This window comes from Erythrolamprus reginae, chromosome Z, assembly GCF_031021105.1.
Source record: "Erythrolamprus reginae isolate rEryReg1 chromosome Z, rEryReg1.hap1, whole genome shotgun sequence".
Taxonomy (NCBI): domain Eukaryota; kingdom Metazoa; phylum Chordata; class Lepidosauria; order Squamata; family Dipsadidae; genus Erythrolamprus; species Erythrolamprus reginae.
The window spans coordinates 33632984-33655822 of record NC_091963.1 but is presented as its reverse complement, the minus strand read 5'-3'; the positions used below and the strand labels follow the sequence as shown (position 1 = coordinate 33655822).

General features: G+C 37.7%; 1 protein-coding gene across 5 annotated transcripts in view; it reads left to right on the top strand.

Annotated features, from left to right (window-relative positions):
- CALCR (calcitonin receptor) overlaps window positions 1-6587 on the top strand; it is a 165224-nt gene extending 158637 nt beyond the window's left edge. For 4 of the 5 annotated variants that reach the window (XM_070726410.1, XM_070726407.1, XM_070726411.1 and 1 more), the window contains one exon: window positions 4404-6410. In XM_070726410.1, the coding sequence (XP_070582511.1) occupies window positions 4404-4625 (222 nt within the window). In that variant the 3' untranslated portion in view covers window positions 4626-6410. Of the gene's footprint in view, window positions 1-4403 lie in introns of all 5 variants that reach the window. The other variant, XM_070726408.1, reaches the window with a different exon arrangement.
- The last annotated feature ends 16252 nt before the right edge of the window (window positions 6588-22839 follow it).

Genomic DNA, 22839 nt, shown 5'->3' with positions numbered 1-22839 from the left:
GCATTCAATTTCAACCTAAATTCATAAGAACAATTCTATTTTTAAAAAAATGTTCACACCAATTTTTTAGAGAGAGAGTTCTCCTTTGTTGAATGTATTCAACTCAAAACTCCAAAAATCATGTATCATAGATGTTTTCATTTGGATGTCTGCATTGAATGGGGAGTCAGCGACTCTATTGGCCTTCCAATTCTGTAACTCAGTGACTTTAATCTATTGGCATTTTTATTTAATCCTCGTTTTTAAAAAAAAAAAAAAAGCTTAGAGGGAGGATAGGAAGATATTAAACTGGGATTTATTGATTGATTGATTAATTGATTGATTGATTGGATTTGTATGCTGCCCCTCTCCAGAGACTCGGGATAGCCCTGTAATATTTTATGGACAGCCCTGTAATATTTTTTGATTAACAAAAGTAACAACTTTATATTTTGAGAGTAAAAGCTTTACTCTCAAAATATAATTATGTAAGTAGGTTATTAGGTTGGGGAGAAGCACCTCAGAGAAAATCCAGGAAAGAATTTTTATGTGGAAAAATATTTGATAATGATTTTAAAAAGTTATTAAACTGACTTCAAAATCTGACTACTACTTAATTCATAGCACTGCTTATACAGTGGTACCTCGTCTTACGAATGCCTCTACTAACGAACTTTTCGAGATACGAACCCGGTGTTTAAGATTTTTTTGCCTTTTCTTTCGAACTTTACGAACCTTATGTACTCGAGCCGCCGCTGCTGGGAATTGCTGCCTCTGGACTTCCGTTGCCAACCGAAGCACCCGTTCCTGCATTGCTGGGATTTTCCTGAGCGTCCCCTCACTGGAAAACCCCACCTCCGGACTTCCATTGTCAGCCAAAGCGCCCATTCTTACATTGCTGGGATTCCTCTGAGGCTCCCCTCGCTGGGGTTCCCTTCATTTTTGCTGGCGCTGCTTTGAATCCCAGCGAGGGAAGGCTCAAGGAAATCCCAACAACACAAGAATGGGCGCTTTGGCTGGCAACGGAAGTCCGGAAGTGGGGTTTCCCAGTGAGGGGAGGCTCAGGGAAATCCCAGCAATGCAAGAATGGGCACATCAGCTGGCAATGGAAGTGCGGAGGTGGGGATTCCCAGCGGCGCAAAGCAAAAGCGGTGACTTTTGGGATGGGGTTGCATGCATTATTTGCTTTTACATTGATTCCTATGGGGAAAATTGCTTCTTCTTACAAACTTTTTTACTTACCAACCTGTCATGAAACGAATTAAGTTCGTAAGACGAGGTACCACTGTATCTCTATTGAGCTGGCAACTGTCACATTTCTATGTGTGTGTTTTTCCCTTTTAGTTCTGTTTGAGAAACCTCACATATGTCAAGCCATAAATTGAAGGAAATACAGACCGTAAATTAAAGACAGGACTGAGTCTGTCCAATAAGAATAAGTTAACTGGACTCAGATGTAATTAACGACACTTCTATATGTTTTCATTTTCCTAATCCACAAAGGATTGGGGATGATTGATTTTTACGGAGTTTGGGTTTTCAGATTAGCTAATTTTAAATTTAATTGGATTTAGGTATTTTGTGGTTGTTTTTGTATGTTGTAAGCCGCCCCGAGTCCTCAGAGAGGGGCAGCATATAAATCAATCTATCAAACAAACAAAAGTAAAAATCATCTCTATTTTTGATAATCTAGAAACACTTAGACTGAAAAGAACTTTCATGCCTCAAATCTCTATAGGTTGTAGTTTTCCTTAAAAAGAATGAGGTCAGAATTTCCTTTAATGACCAATCATTTCAATGGATAGTATAACCATAGAAATGCAATAACTCTGAGTCAAAAATAAATTGCCTATATTTTTTAGGGCTATCAAACCTGTGGAATTCTGTATGCCATTTAACTTTCAAACTGATGCAATAGCCTAAATTCAGTCCCACCTCGTGAAAAAGCATGAAGTTAAATAAGATGTTTCTCCAATTTAAAAGAAAGATATCTTTCTTCATAGTTTCCAGCCTGAAATTCATGTTGCTTATTATGATCATTTCCCATGAAAGGGGATTTGTAATGGCTGGTATTTTTCTCTTTTGTGAATCATTTTGAAAGGGAGAACCAATAGAGAACTGGATATAGGTGCTTTCTATAAACATTCCAGATACATTTGTAATATAAAGTTTAATCTACATGCTCTCTATAGATATTCCTTATTTTGCAATTTCGGTGTTGTCAGATTTATACCATTCTGTGAAGCTAGCCATTATTCTTTAAAGTGGAAGAGATAATCACTGAGATTTGGGGTTACAGGAAGAGAAAGTTTCAAACTGATTTTTAACAATTTATTCCTAATAGAAGATAAATGAGAGTGAGTTATTACCAAGCAAGGATGATATCATTTCAGAAAAAGCCAAAAGTGTTCCTTTAAAAATGAATAATCTGAAGAATCCATTTTTATTCACTGCAATACAATGTTAGAAAGAAAGTATGTGAAAGAGCTTAAGACTGCCCATCAACAGGCTAACACCCTGAACACTAAACAGAATGGAACTAAATTTGGTATGGTAGAAGGAACCAACAAAACAGCTGAGCTAAAAATGGCCCAGATGTCTGTGTATTCTTTGGAGGGGGAAAAAAATCATTTTTAAAATCAGCAGATCTCTGTGGGAGAGGCGGTTGGACTGACAAATCTGAGCTCTTCTGCACTTTAAGCTTTCTGTCTCTCTTCCTATTCAATCATGTCATAGCCCAAAGGAAAACTATTGTTAAGGGATGGAGGAGGATTTGAAGCCATGCTCTACCTGATTTCTCTCCTTTGTTTGTATCAAAACCCTGATGATCACCAGGTGGAGCCAAGAATTTAATATTGGTTGGTTGGTTGGTTGGTTGGTTGGTTGGTTGGTTGGTTGGTTGGTTGGTTGGATTGGTTGGTTGGTTGGTTGGTTGGTTGGTTGGTTGGTTGGTTGGTTGGTTGGTTGGTTGGTTGGTTGGTTGGTTGGTTGGTTGGTTGGTTGGTTGGTTGGTTGGTTGGTTGGTTGGTTCGATGGATGGATGGATGGATGGATGGATGGATGGATGGATGGATGGATGACAGAATGTCCTGTGAATTTATAGAGAGATCAATTGCAAATGAGTGTCCCATATAATATACTCTGGATGCAATTATGACACACATGGGGCGGTGGTGTGCAAACAATGGTGGCATGCATGCAATAGTAGCGTGCATGTGATGGTGGCATACACATGATGGTGGCATGTACTTGATGATAACACATACTTCCAAACCAGTAGGGAAGGTAAATATATTTTGCCGCTGATGGTGTTATATTGCTTCCACACTGAATGGTTGTTGGCTCTGTGCCACAAGACATAGATTTTTATTTGACAATTTAAACTGGCAATTTCTAAATAGGCAATTACAATATATGAATTTTGGAGCGGGGTTCTTACATGTCATAGAAGCAATTTATAATAAACAATCGGCGAGAATAATTGTGAATGGAGAGATAACTGATAAAGTAAAAACCACCAAAGGTACAAGACAAGGCTGCCCATTATCACCACTGTTATTTATTTTGACGTTAGAAGTACTGACTAGAGCAATAAGAGCAGACAAAGAGATTTTGGGCCTCAAAATTCGAGATGAACAATATAAACTGCAAGCATTTGCGGATGATTTAGTTTTCATTTTGGAAGAACCACTTACTTCAGGCCCAAAACTCCTAACTCAAATTGAGAATTATGGAGAAGTAGCAGGACTTAAAATTAATAAAGAGACATAGATTTTTAGCTATGATGTTAACTTATAAAAAAAATAACTCTTTAGTAGGTTAAATGACTTTTAGGGGACTCCTTTGATCTCTTCAAAGATTTACTTCGGCTTAATTTGAACAGTGTGAACTTGCAGTTTTCTTTATTATTCTTTTAGTACTATTTATATCTGGGGCAATAACTAACTCTCTCTAGCAATTTGCAGATTAAAAATATTAAAAGCATTACCACAAGGAGCATTAAATCTCCTCTGAGGGTCATATATTGGATAGCTCATATTTTATTTTCCCCAAAATTCTCCAAAACAGCATTGCTTCTGGCATCATTGGTTCCAAGGACGGCAAAGTAGAAGTCAGAAGCTCAGCTTGAATGAAAGAACATTTGTGCAGGCACAAAAAGAATTGATTCTGATATCTTGTTTTTTGAAGTCACTCATTGATTACGGCAACCACCTCTAGGCTGATATGTGGAATGTCAACACCAATAATCCAAACAAAGTGTGATCATTGCTGGGGGAGTTATTGCTGGGGGAGACTATTTGATAAAATCGACCAGTATTTTGACGGAAGTGATTTCCATTTTAAATATGTTTTTCAGGAATTGGCTATCTTTTTTAAAATTAATTCACAGGTATTTGTTAACAATTGAAATATGTTGCTTATAGGTCCAAGCAACCCTGAAGCGTCAATGGATGCAGTATAAAACTCAGTGGGGTCAAAGGCGCCGTGATCATAGCTCTACACGATCTACTTCCTACACAGCAACATCTCTCACGGAGGTCCCTGCTTATCTATATCATCGTAATTCCAACAGTGAGCATCTGAATGGAAAGTACATACACGACTCTGAACTTGTTGCATTAAAATCTGGAGATACAACTGCTTAATTTATAATTAAAGGGTTCCACTTTTTATTTCTGCACAAAAGAACAGACTGTAAAGCCCCAGCAATGTGCATACTGACTCAGCAAACTGGAACAATCATATACAAAGTGCAGAAATTCAGCTCTCTTGTGTGACACCAGTTCATGAAAGTCTGATAGAGATTCAGACATAGAGACTGATCCCAGTTGCCAATGACGTTTCAAAAGAAAAGGAGATGAAAGCTAGATTTTTCAATGAGGATAATGTTTTCATCAGTTTCAGAATTTAGCCATATAAAACAAGGATGCAATAGTAGTAAAACTTTGCGTCAGACATCCCACTAAGACAGTGATGGCAAACCTATGGCAAACCTATGCCCTAGGTGGCACATGGAGCCATATCTGCTGGCACACGAGCCGTTGCCCTAGCTCAGATCCAGGGTGCATGTGTGTCCCGGCCAGCTGATTTTTGGCTCATACGGAGGCTCCGGGATGGCGTTTTTGACTTCCAGAGAGCCTCTGGGGAGATGGGGATGTTGTGGTTGGCTAGAACATGGGGGAGGGCGTTTTTACCATCCCCCAGCTCTAGGGAAGGCTTTGGAGCTTTCACCCTCCCAAGGCTTTGGAGCCTTGGGAGGGTGAAGCACGAGCCTACTGGGCCCACCAGAAATTGGGGAAAAGGCCATTTCTAGCCACCAGAGGGCTTCTGGAGGGCAGGGGAAGCTGTTTTTGCCCTACCCAGACATTGAATTATGGGTGCGGGCACTCATGTATGCGCAGTAGCACATGCCCATGCTCTTTCAGCACCCGAGGATATTGCATTATTTCTACAAAAGATCTTGTTATCCAAATGAAACTACCATATTTTTCGGAGTATAAAATGCACCTTTTTATCCCTTAAAAGAAGGTGAAAACATGGGTGTGTCTTATACACCAAATGTAGCCCCATCCAGCCACCCACACTCTTTGGTCTCTGCTTGCCAGCAATTTATTTCCTTGCAGCAAACAGCAGCAGAGCCTGATTACCACAAGCCACTGATTATCTGTCTCCCAACACTCAGCTGATTGATTGAAGTTGCTGGCAAGCCCACATGCTAAAATTAAAGTGAAACTAAAGCTGCAGGGAGGCAAATTGCTACAGGGAGAGGCAAAGGCTGAAACTGGCTGTTTGTTTTTTGCTGCAAGGAAGTAAGTCAATAACCATAAATGCATGTAGAATGTTCAAATTATTAGACTTATTTTTTAAAGACTGCTTTATTATTCTCTCTACAAAATGAAGAAATTTTTTAAAATAAACGCTTGATCTGAAGAGGTCTAGTGCTACTGTATCTTCTTTTAAATAGCAGAAAATGCTTCCAGAAAGCCACATTAATTTTAAAGATCTGTAAAAGTATAATCTGAAATGTCTTGTATTAGCATTAAGTATTAGTATAAGGCAGTTGAATTAAACCCTGACTTAGTCATGTTTGGAGTAGACCTATTTAAATAATTGGGAGGAGTAAGTGTGATTACATTTAAGAAAACTTTCTGGGATTAATATAGTACTGCCATAATGTTGATTTCTCCAATTCTTTGCTATTTCTATGGGTCAGACACACATACACAGAAATATACAGCAAACATTCTATATATTCTGTGCTGTTTTATGTTTGGCAAATTGCTGGGAGGCAGAGGACTTTTTTCTTTGTTTTTCTCCACCAAAACTAAGGTGTGTCTTATACTCCAGGGTGTCTTACACTCCGAAAAATACAGTAAGTATAAATTGGAGATGGTGAAGAACTATTGTTATAAACATGAATTATTTGTCATTATATTGCAGCATTTTTATTATTTTATTTTCAGTAAGTCCAAATGCTGACTCAAAGTTATTTTCTCCACCCCACAACTTGGAGCAAAACAACATAAACATGTATTTCATATATGTAAATCTTTACTACCATGACAGAATGCTAGCAATTTAGTACTATTCTGACATCAAGCAGGAGATAGAAATGAAAGTAAATTATTTTTGTAACATAAAGTTTTTTTTAAAAGAGATTAAATATTATCATAGGAATATAATATTCTGCCAGGAAGAGGATTCAAGAGCCTTGTTCAGTACATCAGCTACATATAAATTGTTTCAAGGAAAATTTGTCAGCCATATTTTTCCATCCAAAAAAATCAGAGATAGGGAACCATTTTGCTTCTAGAAATAAAGTAAGAATTGTATTTGGAAAATAGCTTTAAGACAGTAAAGCACCTATGAAATCTACGTGCCTTCCCTACAAGTTTGGAAGCATGCACATTTTCACATTCTGCATATGTACAGAAGGCTTTGCGCATACACAGAGGGTTAAAAAAAAGAAAGTTGTGACATCCAGGTAGGTGGACAGAAACTTGCACTGCCGCTGATACCGGTTCTCTGAAGCACCCGTGGCGGCCACTACTGGTACACCCAAATCAGGCCAAAGTAGTAGCATTTCATGCCTGCAGTAAAGGCTATAATTATTATTTGTTTTCTTTAATTCTTTCTTCTTCTTTTTCATTCTTTTATATTACCAACTATATTTTCCTGACTCTAAATACTTACTCTTTTGCCAATTAGAACCAGTTCGAAATTTTTTTTTGCAATTCACAAATAGAATTTATAGTAACACTAACGGAGAGGGGCGGCATACAAGTCCAATAAATAAATAATTAATAAATAAATAAAAATTATTATTTACATCATTCTATACAAATATTATTGGAATTTTAAGCATCACAGAAAAGTGATTTCTATGTCACTTTGTGGGTCAACTTCACCTAAATTTAATTCTGCACAGGAGAATGTTTGACATAGTTTTAATTTTTAAAAATATGTTTTTGCAATGTATGTATTAAAGGTAATGCTACGCATACTATTTTTCCCTTGAAAACACTTTTTAGAAATCAAGATACTTAACTTTCTAATATACATCTATGATCAAAATAAATTTTAGAATCATTTATACCTTACATGCACTTAATATTTCACCTTTGAAATCAGTTTGTAATTAGCTTAATAGATACAAATAGTTATTTAAATTTTTGATTGTTTTTGTTCCACCTAAACCTAACATTCTACCACATTCATTGTTGCAAAGAAGAATGGGGCCATTGCAGTGTTCTCACATGTTTGGCAATAACTGATTATATATTTGGCATTGGCAACACTCAAGTTATGGCCCAATATGTAAAAACAATAAAGTAAGGTACAAATTCTATTTACCATTTTATTTATTTATATACATACATACATGCATGCATGCATACATACATACAGTGTTCCCTCGATTTGTGCGGGGGATGCGTTCCGAGACCGCCCGCGAAAGTCGAATTTCCGCGAAGTAGAGATGCGGAAGTAAATACACCATTTTTGGCTATGGACAGTATCACAAGCCTTCCCTTAACACTTTAAACCCCTAAATTACCATTTCCCATTCCCTTAGCAACCATTTACTCACCATTATTACTGGTACTCGCCATTGAATAAGACACTTAGTGATCCTGATATTTATAAACATAATTATTTATTAACAATAATTATTGTTTTTGTTATTTATTTGCAAAAATTATTAGTTTGGCGATTACATATGATGTCATCGGGTGGAAAAAACTGTGGTATAGGAAAAAACCACGAAGTATTTTTTAATTAATATTTTTTGAAAAACCGTGGTATAGGCTATTCGCGAAGTTCGAACCCGCGAAAATCGAGGGAACACTGTACATACATACATACATACATACATACATACATACATACATACATACATTTATTTATTAGATTTGTATGCCACCCCTCTCCGAAGACTACATACATACATACATACATATATACATACATAAAGTTTACATGCAGATCTTCTGTATTTCTCTTAAAATAATTGGAGAACACACAACAAGAAATTATTTTGGGAAACTTTCAAAAGTGAGAACTTATGGTGTAGAAAGCTAAAATATAATTTCAACTAATAAATAGCTGGATTGTTGTTAATTGCGAAATCCTTTCTGGCCCATTGAGACCCCATGGACAACATTCCTCCAGGCCTTTCTGTCCTCTGCCATCCCCCAGAGTCAGTGAAGGGCTACCAAAATTTTTACTACCACACTGTAGGCGTGGCCTATACAGGGCATCCTGCATTTTCTTTCAATATCTTTCAGTGCAAATTGGGTGCTCAGGGATGGAGCTCCATTTTCGCTACCCCCCTGTGCCCCCCCCAATCCAGACAGTAGCCCACCCATGCTCAGAGACCATTTAAGCTCACACCAACTGCTTCAGTGATCCAGTCACCTCATTCTCTTCCATCCCATTCTTCTTTTGCCCTCAATTGTTCCCAACATTAGGCTGTTCTCCAGTGAGTCCAGTGAATTGCTGGATTAAGAGAAAGCAACCAGAAGTCTCATTTCATCAGCATTCAGTGACAGGATAAGTGTAAGTGGAGAGCAATAGACCAATATCCCCTTTCTACTATCAATTATAGCATAGCAACCATCATGTTGTTTGCCTACAAAGCCTTGAGTGGTTAGCAGCAATTAATAGCTTGCACTTCAATTACTCCTGTGCAGTTCTCTTTGAAAACTACCTATTAGTTGTGTTTTTAAAAACCACCTATTAATTGTGTTATCACAAAAACTGGTGGAAATTTCCTAATATATCTGGGGGGAGGGTGATCCTTCTGTGAGTCCTGAATCTTCCTCTATTTTGATTTCACTGGAATTTTTATGCCAACCTGTATCTCTTTATACTTGTTTGTTGAATTGCTCTTAGCATTTCAAAGCCAAAAAGCTCTTAGCATTTTAATTCAGTTTAACGGGATTCTTTTCGAGTTTTTCACAGTTCCTTTTTTTATTTTATCATACTAGATCATTTAGAGAGAGCCAATTTGGGAAAGTGGTTAAAATGCTAGGCTAGGGACTAAAAGCACTAATTTCAGCTGAATGTATAAACAACTGGGACTATCATTTGGTCATTGTTAAATCTTGCCAAAAAAAAAAAACCCTATATTGACTTTTCCAGGCAGCTGCCAAGTGTCAAGACTGATCTGGATGTACAGTGTATATGAATGTTACCTAGATAAATAGCTAGATAGAGAGAAAAGATGAGAGAGAAAGAGAAACAATAGATAGATAAATGAGAGATAGATGAGAGAAAGGGGGACATAGAGAGAAAGACAGACAGATAGGCAGACAGAGAGAGAGAGAGAGAAACACACACAGAGAGAGTTGATGCATGGATGGATGGATGGATGGATGGATGGATGGATGGATGGATGGATGAACGGATGGATGGATGGATGACAGAATGTCCTGTGAATTTATACTGGAACAGCCCTCATCCTTAGATAATTTCACTCTGCAGATCTTACCAGCATGTGAATTAATATCACCTTTTAGCGAAATGGTAAAGGATTTAGCGTTACTAGATAAATGGTCAAAGCAATGGAAACTGCAGTTTAATGTTTCCAAATGTAAAATAATGCACTTGGGGAAAAAGAATCCTCAATCTGAGTAATGTATTGGCAGTTCTGTGTTAGCAAATACTTCAAAAGAAAAGGATTTAGGGGTAGTGATTTCTGACAGTCTCAAAATGGGTGAACAGTGCAGTCAGGCGGTAGGGAAAGCAAGTAGGATGCTTGGCTGCATAGCTAGAGGTATAACAAGCAGGAAGAGGGAGATTATGATCCCGCTATATAGAATGCTGGTGAGACCACATTTGGAATACTGTGTTCAGTTCTGGAGACTCACCTACAAAAAGATATTGACAAAATTGAACGGGTCCAAAGACGGGCTACAAGAATGGTGGAAGGTCTTAAGCATAAAACGTAACAGGAAAGACTTAATGAACTCAATCTGTATAGTCTGGAGGACAGAAGGAAAAGGGGGGACATGATCGAAACATTTAAATATATCAAAGGGTTGAATAAGGTCCAGGAGGGAAGTGTTTTTAATAGGAAAGTGAATACAAGAACAAGGGGACACAATCTGAAGTTAGTTGGGGGAAAGATCAAAAGCAACATGAGAAAATATTATTTTACTGAAAGAGTAGTAGATCCTTGGAACAAACTTCCAGCAGACGTGGTAGATAAATCCACAGTAACTGAATTTAAACATGCCTGGGATAAACATATATCCATCCTAAGATAAAATACAGAAAATAGTATAAGGGCAGACTAGATGGACCATGAGGTCTTTTTCTGCAGTCAGAGTTCTATGTGAATTGCCTGTAAAGCAGTGGTTCTCAACCTGGGAGTTGGGACCCCTTTGGGGGGTTGAATGACAGTTTCACAGGGGTCGTCTAAGACCATGAGAAAATACATATTCCCCATAATATTAGGAACTGAAGCTTCTATTCTGGGGCCTTGGAACATATTTTTATAATTCGACCAATCAGGCATTTACAGTGGGGTCGCCCCTCTGACCTTCCTGCCAATAAGCCTAACCCTCTGTTGGGAGAATTGGTGCTAGACTTATTGTAGGGGGTCACCACAACATGAGAAACTATTAAGGGGTAGCGGCTTTAGAACCAATGCTTTAGAGTTTATTGTCTGTAGGGTTTGGATCAGCTGGAAGCCTCTAGTAGTGCCTTTGTGCCATGACAACTAGGTTTCACTCAGGAACCTTTTATGAGGGCTATTACTAAAACTTTTTACAAAATCAAAGTACATAGTATCTGTTCGGTTATGGTATTTAACCCACTTTATCCCATGAAGGCTGTGATGAGAGATTTCGGCATTGATTGTTTAAAAGTTTTCTGTATTTATTGAATCCCTTTTTACATGTTTACAAAATTACTGGAAGGGTAATGAAACAAGATCTCTGTTTACATAAGGTTTGTTCTTTCATGTGCTTGCTTACTTTCTCTTTAATATTTTAACCACTTTCCTCAAACAAATGTTAAACTAATTTAGTTTGCCTTCTTGCCTCTCAATTCTATTTTTTAAACAATTGATTTAAAAATCCCTTTGTTTAATATCTTAAGATGAAAGGGGTGCTTATTTTTTTTTATAAAAATACCAGAAATTTTCTAAATTGTTCAACAATTTCTGGACTGTCTGGACTGATAATGTTTCAACCTGTCAATCTGGACTATAAACTCCTCTCTATACATATCCATTGGTCTCCACTCATCCAATTTAATATCACCTTTTTGCGAAATGGATAGAGAAAAAAAATAAATAAATAATAACAATAAATAATTTTTCCTTTGAAAAAGTCAGCTGGGCATCTGTTTTATATCTTCAGAAGTGAATACCATTAGCCAATAATCCATCCTATTACCCTCCTTTAGCACATCTTTAATTTCCCTATCATGCAACAGCTAAATGGCCTCCTGATTAATTTATTATTTTGAATGTATTTGAAGAATGTTTTGTTGGTGGGGTTTTTTGTTTTGCTATATAACTATTTGCATCTTTTATGCATAGTAGTTTATGCTTCTTTTCCATTCTTCCCATTTGATCAAAAAAATTTTTTTTTTAAGGAGGTCCTCTTGACTGTCGTAACATCTCTGGTTCTTTTATGAGCACTGTAATATTCATTTCAACTTTCCTAATCTAAAGTAATGTATATATTCCCTTGGAAATTGTATTATCATAGTTTGGAATGATGTCTAAGCCTTATTGAAAGAACTGACACCCCTGATTCATTGTGCTGGTGCCTTTGCTCTCTTCTGTATATACATATGCCCTTGGTTGTTTTCATTCCATAAGATTTCTTTAACATTTGTTTTTCTGTTTTCTTCTAACATCAAGCACTTCAGTTGTCTTAGTTCGACTTGGAGGTTCTTGCTATTTGTATATAAGACTGGAAATTGGGAATACTCTGTAAATTCCCCTCCCCCCAAAAAGGAGGAAAAAAATAGATAGCTCTTGAACATGGAACTTAGATATTTCATAAAGATAGACATAAGTTTGAGAAGATATATGTAAATTGATGCCTTTCATATACATATGATCATACTTACAATGTCTGACTAATGGAATCTGAAGAGTTTAGATCGAACTTCTTTGTTCTTGTTTTTCACATGCAAGCCATGTTGCATGATTTGTATTGTAAGCATGCCAGCCATAAAGTTTGGTGAACGTCTGTTTGTCTATCTAAAAGTGTAAATCTTATAAGATAGGCATCAGTTCATAAAAGCTATTTTAATCATGAAAGTAAGATATTAGAATTTCATTCATTTTTATCATACACCATCAAGAGAACTTACATATACAGTAGTACCTCTAGATACGAGTTTAATTCGTTCCAGAAGGGAGTTTGTATGTCGAACAACTCGTATCTGGAACAAATGGCTTTAGACTTTGTTTTTCCCCTCCGAGATAACCAGAAGCAAGGATTCTTGCGCCACCTAGTGGACGCTCGCCTCGTATCCCGAATTTGAGCTCGGGTCTGGAACAGAAATTTCTCTCCCCTCGTGGCTCGTAACTTGGAATACTCGCATGTAGAGCAGCTCGTATCTAGAGGTACTACTGTATAGTACTATGAACTAACCTGAAGGAAAGATTTGTAAAGAGTTACTGAATATTGCACATTTGAGTCATAATGTTGCATTGATTATCGTGATTGGTTGTGGAAGTAGCTAAGGAATATATTACAGTCATATGTTGCAGTAAAACAAAAACCTCTTGTGAAACTTGTAAAAACATCATTGTTTTAAAGGAAAGAAAAGGAAGAAAGGCTGTAAATTTGTCAGATAAAAGAGAAAAAAGGGACACATTTCAGCCATATCTGAGTCTTGTGTATTTTACTAAAATGCATTTAAGCCTATATTTTGAGTCACCCTCTGAAATGAGGGGTGTTAAAAATGCTTAGCGGTTTGGATTATGCCTATCATACTGCAAAACAAGAACTGTAATTTATCAGCTAATTATGCCTAAAAGTTGTACAATGAGCTGCCTGTTATATTTATCTTTTTAAAAGCTCGTTCTTGCTTTTAAATGAAAGATATATTTATGTTCCAATTCTCTATCATTTATAAAAGATTCAGGTCAAAAAGGCTGGATTTTAAATTGATGACTTAGCCTACAACCATCATAGAAATGTATATATATTTTGCTAGTCATAGAAGAATAAAACTGAGGAATTATTTTCTTAATAAAACATCAATTAAAAGAAATTCTATATTTATGACCATTTGTAGGTTTCTTAAGCTATGTCACAACAACAATTTTATATCATTTTAAGGACAACAATGAGCCATTGACAGAAAATGTACATGATACATTTAACATAGATAATTGAATTTTACATAATGTATTATACGTCCATGGAAATTTCTACAATTGTCATTTTTATCTAGAAAAAAATGTTTAGCATTATTGAGTCACTCTATTCATTGAATCTTGTTTTGACTATTAAAAAAATTCTGAAAATTTATTTTGTTCATGAAAAAGTATTTCAGAAGTTCTATCCCAAGTCAATCTTTATCATATAAATCTTTAAACAGAATGAATGGATTCTTATTTACCATATTTCAAATACCTCATGCTATTGGCATCAACAATCATGCTGAGAATGTATTAAATAAACTGCTGGTGAAAAAATTAATACAAGGAGCCTGAAAAAGCCTATTTCTGAGTCATTCAAATTTCAAATATCTTTGATGGTGTATAACAATTGCATTTGTTGAAGACATGAACTTTTATGACCAAAAAGAATGACTGCTGTCACAGAGCATAATTATCTTGTAAAATCCTAATATATAGCAAATGGAATAATTTCATGAAAGAAAATTTTCTCTTCCTCTTTAATTATTACCATTTGTGTTTAAGTAAAATAAATTTTTGGAGGCCACAGGCCTTCTAGATGTGCATTGTATTGGGAGATGGAAAAATAGAAGAAAGTGATCTAGGATGCTAAGCAAATAGCTCTGAGGTTTCAGTTTCACTCTATTGTTCCAAGTACAGTGATACCTTGTCTTACAAACTTAATTGGTTCCGGTACGAGGTTCTTAAGGTGAAAAGTTTGTAAGACGAAACAATGTTTCCCATAGGAATCAATGGAAAAGCAATTAATGAGTGCAAGCCCAAAATTCACCCCTTTTGCCAGCAGAAGCGCCCGTTTTTGCGCTGCTGGGATTCCCTTGAGGCTCCCCTCCATGGGAAACCTCACCTCCGGACTTCCGTGTTTTTGCGATGGTGCAGGGGAATTCCAGTAGGGGAACCCAGCATCGCAAAAATGGGTGCTTCACTGGCAACGGAAGTCTGGAGGTGGGGTTTCCCAGTGAAGGGAGCATCAGTGAAATCACAACATCGCAAAAACACTGAAGTCCTCGAAACCCCACCTCCGGACCTCTGTGTTTTTGTGATGCTGCGATTTCACTGAGGCTCCCCTTGCTGGGAAACCCCACCTCCGGACTTCTGTTGCCAGCGAAGCGCCCGTTTTTGCGCTGCTGGGATTGCCCTGCTGGGATTCCCCTGCAGCATTACAAAAACATGGAAGTCCGGATGTGGGGTTTCCCATGGAAGGGAGCCTCAGGGGACTCCCAGCAGTGCAAAAACGGGTGCTTCACTGGCAATGGAAGTCCGGAGGCGGGGCATCCCAGCGGCGGCAGTGGGTTTGTAAGGTGAAAATAGTTTGTAAGAGGCAAAAAAATCTTAAACCCCAAGTTTGTATCTCGAAAAGTTTGTATGACGAGGTGTTTGTAAGACAAGGTATCACTGTATTTTTCCCAGCAATTTAGATTTGCATGGAGATGAAGGTAGGAAATTTTCCTTACAGTAACAGCACATAGATTTTGTTTCTTTCCCTAGTTTCAATATAGGAAGGGATATAGAATACTTATAGCTGGTTTGCCACTAATTATCAAATTATCTTTGACACACTTCAGGCTAACAAATGTAACTCTTCCTTGCAGGGAACAAATTGGTCACAGTACTAATTGTTTTTATTGTTGGTTCTTCTCCTTGGAGTTGTATCTCCCCAAGGCTCTCCAGCTCTGAAGAATGAGTCTTAATTGGCATTAATGATGGTGGTTAGGAAACAGAAGCAGGCTTCAACTGGTTGTGACCAGTTTCGTTGAACCTTTTATTAAAAATCTGCCCAGTTCAGCAAACTGCCTAATCCTACCGCTGGCTGGCTTGTTTTGGGGGGCATTTTTCAGCTGTTTTCACTTGCTTTTTGGGAAGCAGCTCTGAAGAAATTAAGAGACCTCCCTATATACCAGTCAAAAAACAAATCAAAACACCAGAGAAGAAGCTTAATTGGGTTCCCCCCCCCCCTGTATTGTGTGGAATAATGTACTTAAGCCAAAATCTTCTAGCTACCCTTTTTTCAAAACTATTTAAATTAGCAATTTCCTCCAGAAAGAAGACAGGCCAATTGTTACACTTATAACTAAAATAAATGTAAGCTGTGGAAACTACATACTAGGCATTATAAATACAATCTTAATTAGCATTTTGTAAGCCATTTCTATGAATACTATAGTTCCACACTCAAGAATTTCATATAAAAAACTTCTTTTCATGTTCAGCACTCCATATTTTGGCAAAAATGTGTATGAACATTGACATAATTTTCTTTTTCTTAATCTATTTTAAAAATAGAGAACAATGGGTTGTATTTTTATGAACATAGAATTTATCAATCCAGAAATGGGGGAAATGTATTGGCAGAAAGCAGAGAAGAAAATTATGGATGATGGTTGTTGACGAATGAAAAAGCAGAACATATTTAGTCCTGGTTGAGATAAAGTTTTTAACAACTAAGAACTCCCAATGAGGAAAAAAAACATTATAAAATGTTGAGCACAGAAAAGATTATGGTTACACAGTTGTATTAGTGTATAACTTCTGGCCTGTGTGCGCTCAGGTTTGTTGCATTAAAACTCTGTCTCTATACACTTGATTATGCCGTTGATTGAGAACTAGTCCCATGTTTTTCTCTAATTTTAACATTAGAATGGAAGCCTTGCCTTGAGAGAAACTGCCTCATAATGAAAACAAATTGTAACACTTAACCACAACTGTTGCTCCCAGAAAATGCTTCTTGAATATGCCAGGCTGCCAGAGAAGGGCTGGGATGCGAGCCTAGAGAATTTAGGAGGTAATGGCATTACAGGTTGCATTAAAATGGCAATAGAGATCAGATGGGAGTTGAAGTCCACTAGTCAAAGACCCCACAGGGGGAGACAATCTGCAGCAGCACAAACATTCATTGCATTGTATCTATCCCAGGGGCCGAGTTTGATGGTTTAGTGCAATATTAAAAAATTCAAATAATTTTTCTGCAGACCATCAAAATTTTCTCATGGCCCACCAGTTGGTGACCGCTGGTCTTGAGGACAATAGAGCCACCTGAAGTTGGCTAGAAGATGGCCAACTCTATAAATGTTTTAAATAATAAATGGTAACCATAAGCAATAAAACCAGCTCACTGGTCATGAAAATTAGCACATCAGTCTGCCCATCATGAAGAAAATAAGAGGTGTGAATAAGTAAGGGGTAAATAAGGGGTGTGTAAGGGGCGTGCATAAATGCACCATTGTGCCTACTGTACCTGTCCTATTGTCCCCTTTTTTCGTTACTTTTTACTTATTTTTATACAAAGTACTATTATCCTATACATGTTTGACAAATGAGCCGAGGTGGCACAGTGGGTAGAGTGGAATACTGCAGGCCACTAAAGCTGACTGCTAGATCTGCAGGTCAGCGGTTCAAATCTCATCACTGGCTCAAGGTTGACTCAGCCTTACCACCCTTCCGAGGTGGGTAAAATGAGGATCTTGGGGGATTGTGGAGGAAATATGCTGGCTCTGTTAAAAAGTGCTATTGCTAACGTGTTGTAAACCCTAAGGAGAAGGGCAGCATGAGAAAATTGAATGAATGAACGAACAAACAAACAAACAAACAAACAAATATTAGTATTGTTCTGCCAGCGTGTCTCAACCGCCCGTAATTACAGGGTAATTAGTCCAGAAAGACACACACCACCCGATAGAAGGAAAACCTAAAAGTCTTTATCAACAGAAAAACCGAAACAGCTCCCATTTTAAATGTCAAAGGGATTTTCTGGTACACACAAGGCACAGGTTAAATGCAATCCAAATGCCTCACTTATGCTCTTGAGACAGCATTTAATGCTGATTGTTCCATCATTGGAATCAGTTCATTTATTTATTTATTTATTGGATTTGTATGCTTCATCTAACAAAATTTCTAGTTTCCCCATAAAAGAAGAACTAGATTATTTTATTAAAACTTCAGAAAACTGACAACCTAATTTTACTAGAACTAAGTCCATAAAAAATTTGATATAAACAAAGCTTGCTCTTGGCTAAGGCTGAGTAAATACCAGCTTTGAGATGCAAAATTTTAGGAACGTTAATGTTGTAAACCACAAAAAAGAAAAAGCAGTAATGATACACTCTGAAAGACAGTGCACCTGCTTGGGAGTTAAATATAATTTCATGGAATTGTTGCCATACGAATATAATGGATGTTGACGTAATTAAAATGATTTACTATGCAAATAAGGTAAAACTTCCAAGAAAGCCCCCAAAATATATATTAAGTTCTGAAAATCATAAAGCTCAAAAACTCAAAGAAAAATAAGAAGGTGCCTATTTGAAAAACCTAACAAAATTTGAAGATAAGCCGAAATATAGAGGGTGCTGTGACTTTGCACAGGACAGAAAAATATATGTAGCCTGCCCTTGACGAAAGCCACAATGATGTCATTCTGATAGTTATCGTTCAAATAACACAAAGTGTTTAATTTATATAATTTGCATAATAAGGTCAGGCTATCACTTCCATCTTCTTTGTCCTTCTTGGAAATTTCCAAGAAGGTAAATGAGACAGGTCTAATCTTTACTTGAACCAGATCATCAGGAATTCCTAGGACTGTTGGTTAAACTGGAAAATGAAAATACAAAAACACACATATGAACATCCTTTAGGAAACTTAGGAAAAAGATGTGTAGAATCTAGAAAGAGTGCAGAGAAGAGCAACAAAGATGATTAGGGGACTGGAGGCTAAAACATGAAGAACATTTGCAGGAACTGGATATGTCTAGTTTAATGAAAAGAAGGACGAGGGGACACATGATAACAGTGTTCCAATATCTCAAGGCTTGCCACAAAGAAAAGAGAGTCAACCTACTCTACAAAGCACCTGAGGGTACAACAAGAAGCAATGGGTGGAAACTAAACAAGGAGAGAAGCAACTTAGAACTAAGGAGAAATTTCCTGACAGTTAGAACAATTAATCAATGGAACAGCTTGCTTCTAGAAGTTGTGAATGTTCCAACATTGGAAGTTTTAAAGAAGATATTGGACAACTATTTGACTGAAGTGGTATATTATTATTATTATTATTATTTATTCGATTTGTATGCCGCCCCTCTCCGAAGACTCGGGGCGGCTCACAACATGTAACAACAAATCATAAATAATCCAACAGTTTTTTAAAATGTTTAAAGATTTAAGAGACCCCATATACTAACAGACATACACACACGCATACCATATATAAATTAAACATGCCCAGGGGGAGATGTTTCAATTCCCCCATGCCTGACGACAAAGGTGGGTTTTAAGGAGTTTACGGAAGGCAGGAAGAGTATAGGGTTTCCTGTTTGGGCAGGGGGTTGGACTAGAAGACCTCCAAGGTCCCTTCCAACTCTGTTGCCCTATCCTATCCTATCCTAACCATTAAAAAGCAAAACAGAGACTCTTCATGAGTAAAAAGGGGGGAGGGACATATTAAATGGCCCCACCTTTAAGGGGGCCTTAATCTCTGATCAAATCTTTCTCCCGCAAAGAGCTTCATTCCCATTGAATTGAAAACTCCTTTTCTATAGATTTCTGTTTATTTATGGATACTGTCTATATTGCTCTGTATCTGTTTCTTCATGTAAGTATAAAGTAAAGCTGTGGAAACATTAGTTTCCTACTACAGAAGGAAGGGGGAAATTGGCCCCAAGACTTCTTCTGCTGATAAAAGAGTTGGCAGCAGACTTATTTAAAGGGAATTAGATAGAAGTTGAAAGGATATTGCTGAGATTCCCCCAGAGTATTAGATTATTGTACTCAGGACCAGCCATTGTGTTAAAACAAGTTCTGTAGGCAACAGGCAATGGCAACCCCTTCTGTATTTTTTCCTAGAAAAAGATAAACACATTTTTTGAACCCGGAAACTTCAAATTATTAAATAATTTATTGCTTCACTGGATGGTTGTGTAACAATTTGCTGGCTGGGGGGTTCTGGGAGTTGAAGTCCAGATATCTTCAAGTTGCCAAGGTTGGGAAACACTGCACTAGCTAACCAGGGGGAAAAAATCATCAGCAAAGGTAATATGTCTGTTTGATGGAGTTTGATGTGCCAATGCCAAAAATATGCTTAGTTTTGCTCTATCACATAAAGTTTCTGATATAGAAGCAAAAAAATAAAAAAAATGAATAAAAGCCCAAAAGATTTATGGAACAAAGCAGAAGAAAATAAATTTTCACCAATAAGACTAAGATATGGTAACATTCAATAGAACAAGGGTTCCCCAAATTGGCAACTTTAAGACTTGTGGACTTCAACTCCCAGGATGCTGGAGAATTCTGGGAGTTAAAGTCCACAAGTCTTAAAGTCGTCAAGTTTGAAGACCTCTGCAATAGAGCAGTGTTTCCCAACTTTGGCAGCTTGAAGATATTTGGACTTCAACTTCCAGAATTCCCCAGCCAGCAAATGCTGGCTGGGGAATTCTGGGAATTGAAGTCCAAATATCTTCAAGTTGCCAAGGTTGAGAAACATTGCAATAGAGAATTGAGTATGTATGCAGGAAGAATCTTGCAACCTTTTGGCTGCTAGGATGTCAGTGTCCTCATTAAAGGCGGAAGCCAATGCTCTCCAGATAATTCCACTGCTTTGAAACTGGGCATGAAAGAAAAATTAACGGGGCAACAGCAATTACAGTAGGAGTAGGGAACGATGCGTCTTTTATGACTTGTGGACTTCAACTCCCAGAATTCCTGAGCCAGTCATGTTAGCTCAGGAATTCTGGGAATTGAAGTCCACTAGTCATAAAAGACGCATTGTTCCCTACCCCCGAATTACAGGGTCATAGCTTCCATTCTGACTTTTTGGAGCCTCCCTGTGGAAAGCTTTACCCTTGTATTTTTGTTTTGATCAAAATGGGTAACACTTCTTAAATTCCGTGTCCTTAAACCAAGAATGCAGGAGATCCTAGCACTTGATTTTCCACACTTTCATGGTGCTTGTGAAATCCAAATAGTTATAGATTAAAAGATAGATGAGGAGAGAGAGATTGCACACTTCTGGGGAAAGAGAAAGGTAATTGTTGGCATGGTTGCCAAAAGAAAGGAATTTTCATGCATATGTTCTGGGAGTGTGTTGAAATTCAGAAATTTTGGAAGGAAGTGCAGAACGAAATAAATAAAATGCTAAATATTAATTGGATAATTACAAAAGAAATAGTGATATTAATTAAACAAAGAGAACTAAGAGATTTTAAAGAAATAAAAACGAGCACTGGAAAGCGCTCAAGCGGTAGTGGTATTGGGTTGGAAAGAGTCTATAAAATGGACACTACAGAACTGGTACTGGCACATGGTGGATCACATTCATTTTGAAATCATGGAAATAAGATTAAACAACTTTGATGAAAATAAATTGGAGAAGCTGATGGCACGATGGAATAAGGTGAAAGGTTATATGCTGAGTAGAATCTGTGACACAAATGTGAAAAATAAACTCCAATCACTCTTTCAATAATAACAAATGCAGAGCTAAGGATATATATATATATGTATATATATATATATATGTGTGTGTGTGTGTGTGTGTGTGTGTGTGTGTGTGTGTGTTGTTTTTTTTATGTTGGATCACAAGGCCGAAATGGGACCATCCTAGTCTCCCTTAATTTTAAAATTCCAGCTAAAAACATTTAACACACACACATATATATATATATATATATATATATATATATATATATATATATATATATATATATATATATATATATATATATTCGTAGATTTTCACGGGTACAGGTATGACGGTCTTGGTATATTCGGGTTTCTTCCCGTGTAGGATTTGGAAATTTCTGGCGACGTTTCGACGAGGTCTCACTCGTCATCTTCAGGCTGGTGTTTCTGTCCTTGTTCTAAGGCGAACACTGCGAGACCTGAGCTGCCTTCCTTCTATAAATACTGGTGGCTGGGTGTGGCTTGATGGCTCAGCAATTTTCTGCTGTGTAGAAACTTCCTGGTGAGTCAGTGGGGTAACATCTGGGGTCGTTGATGTAGCTGAGGTATGCTGATTAGTTAATGGTTGTAGATTAGGCGTGATATCCTGAGTAGTTGGAATTTTCAGGCTACTTGATTGTTTTACAATGTGTGTTCTGAGTCTGGTTTCTATGGCTGGGATACGTTTGAGGGCTGGTTTCCAGATGTCTGGTAAGCGGGAGGTATCATCCCGCTTGTTCATATTTTGGGGATGTATATATATAAACTAGTAAATATTTGAACCCCCCGCAATTGGTGGTGGTAGTGATGGTTATTGTCAGTTGGGTGATGGGCACATGCACTGTGCACTGTTTTATGTTTGTTTTATGTAACCTTATCTGCAAAACCAATAAAAATATATTTTTTTAAAAAAAGATAGATGAGGAGAGAGGAGAGGGAGAAAGATCACCTATTATAACTCTCCTTGGCTAGCATGCTCCCGCTGTCTTTACATCAGAGATCCCCAATCCTCATCTGTGGACCAGCACCAGTCCTCAGCATGCCAGAAACAGGACTGTGCAGACAAGGGCTACGGACAGCACACAAAACCATGCCCCCTCGGGTCTGCAGAAAAATCCCCTTGTGTGGAACCGGTCCAGAGGTGGGTTCCTCCCAGTTTCGAACGGTTCTATAGAACCAGTAATAACTTGGTGGCCTGGGTCACTGGAACAGCAGCGACCCCGGCCTGCAAGGCTCCCAAGCCAGGTCTCCCCATGTAGTGCACTTCCGTCACGATGCGAACCAGTGGGGAACCTGTTGTGTCCAGAGGACAGTTAGGCATTGTACCCGCCCCATAGTCCTTGGGCGGGAAAATGCTATGTTGTGATTGGCTGGCAGCCCGGCATATATATAGCTGCCGGGCATGGCCATGTTGTCTTTGATTGGAGTTCTGTAACCATTATCCATTGTTAATAAAAGAACCGTTACTCACCCTAAGAGTGCAGTCCTTCTTCCAGCAAGGATCTAACAGAACCCACCCCTGAATTGGTCCC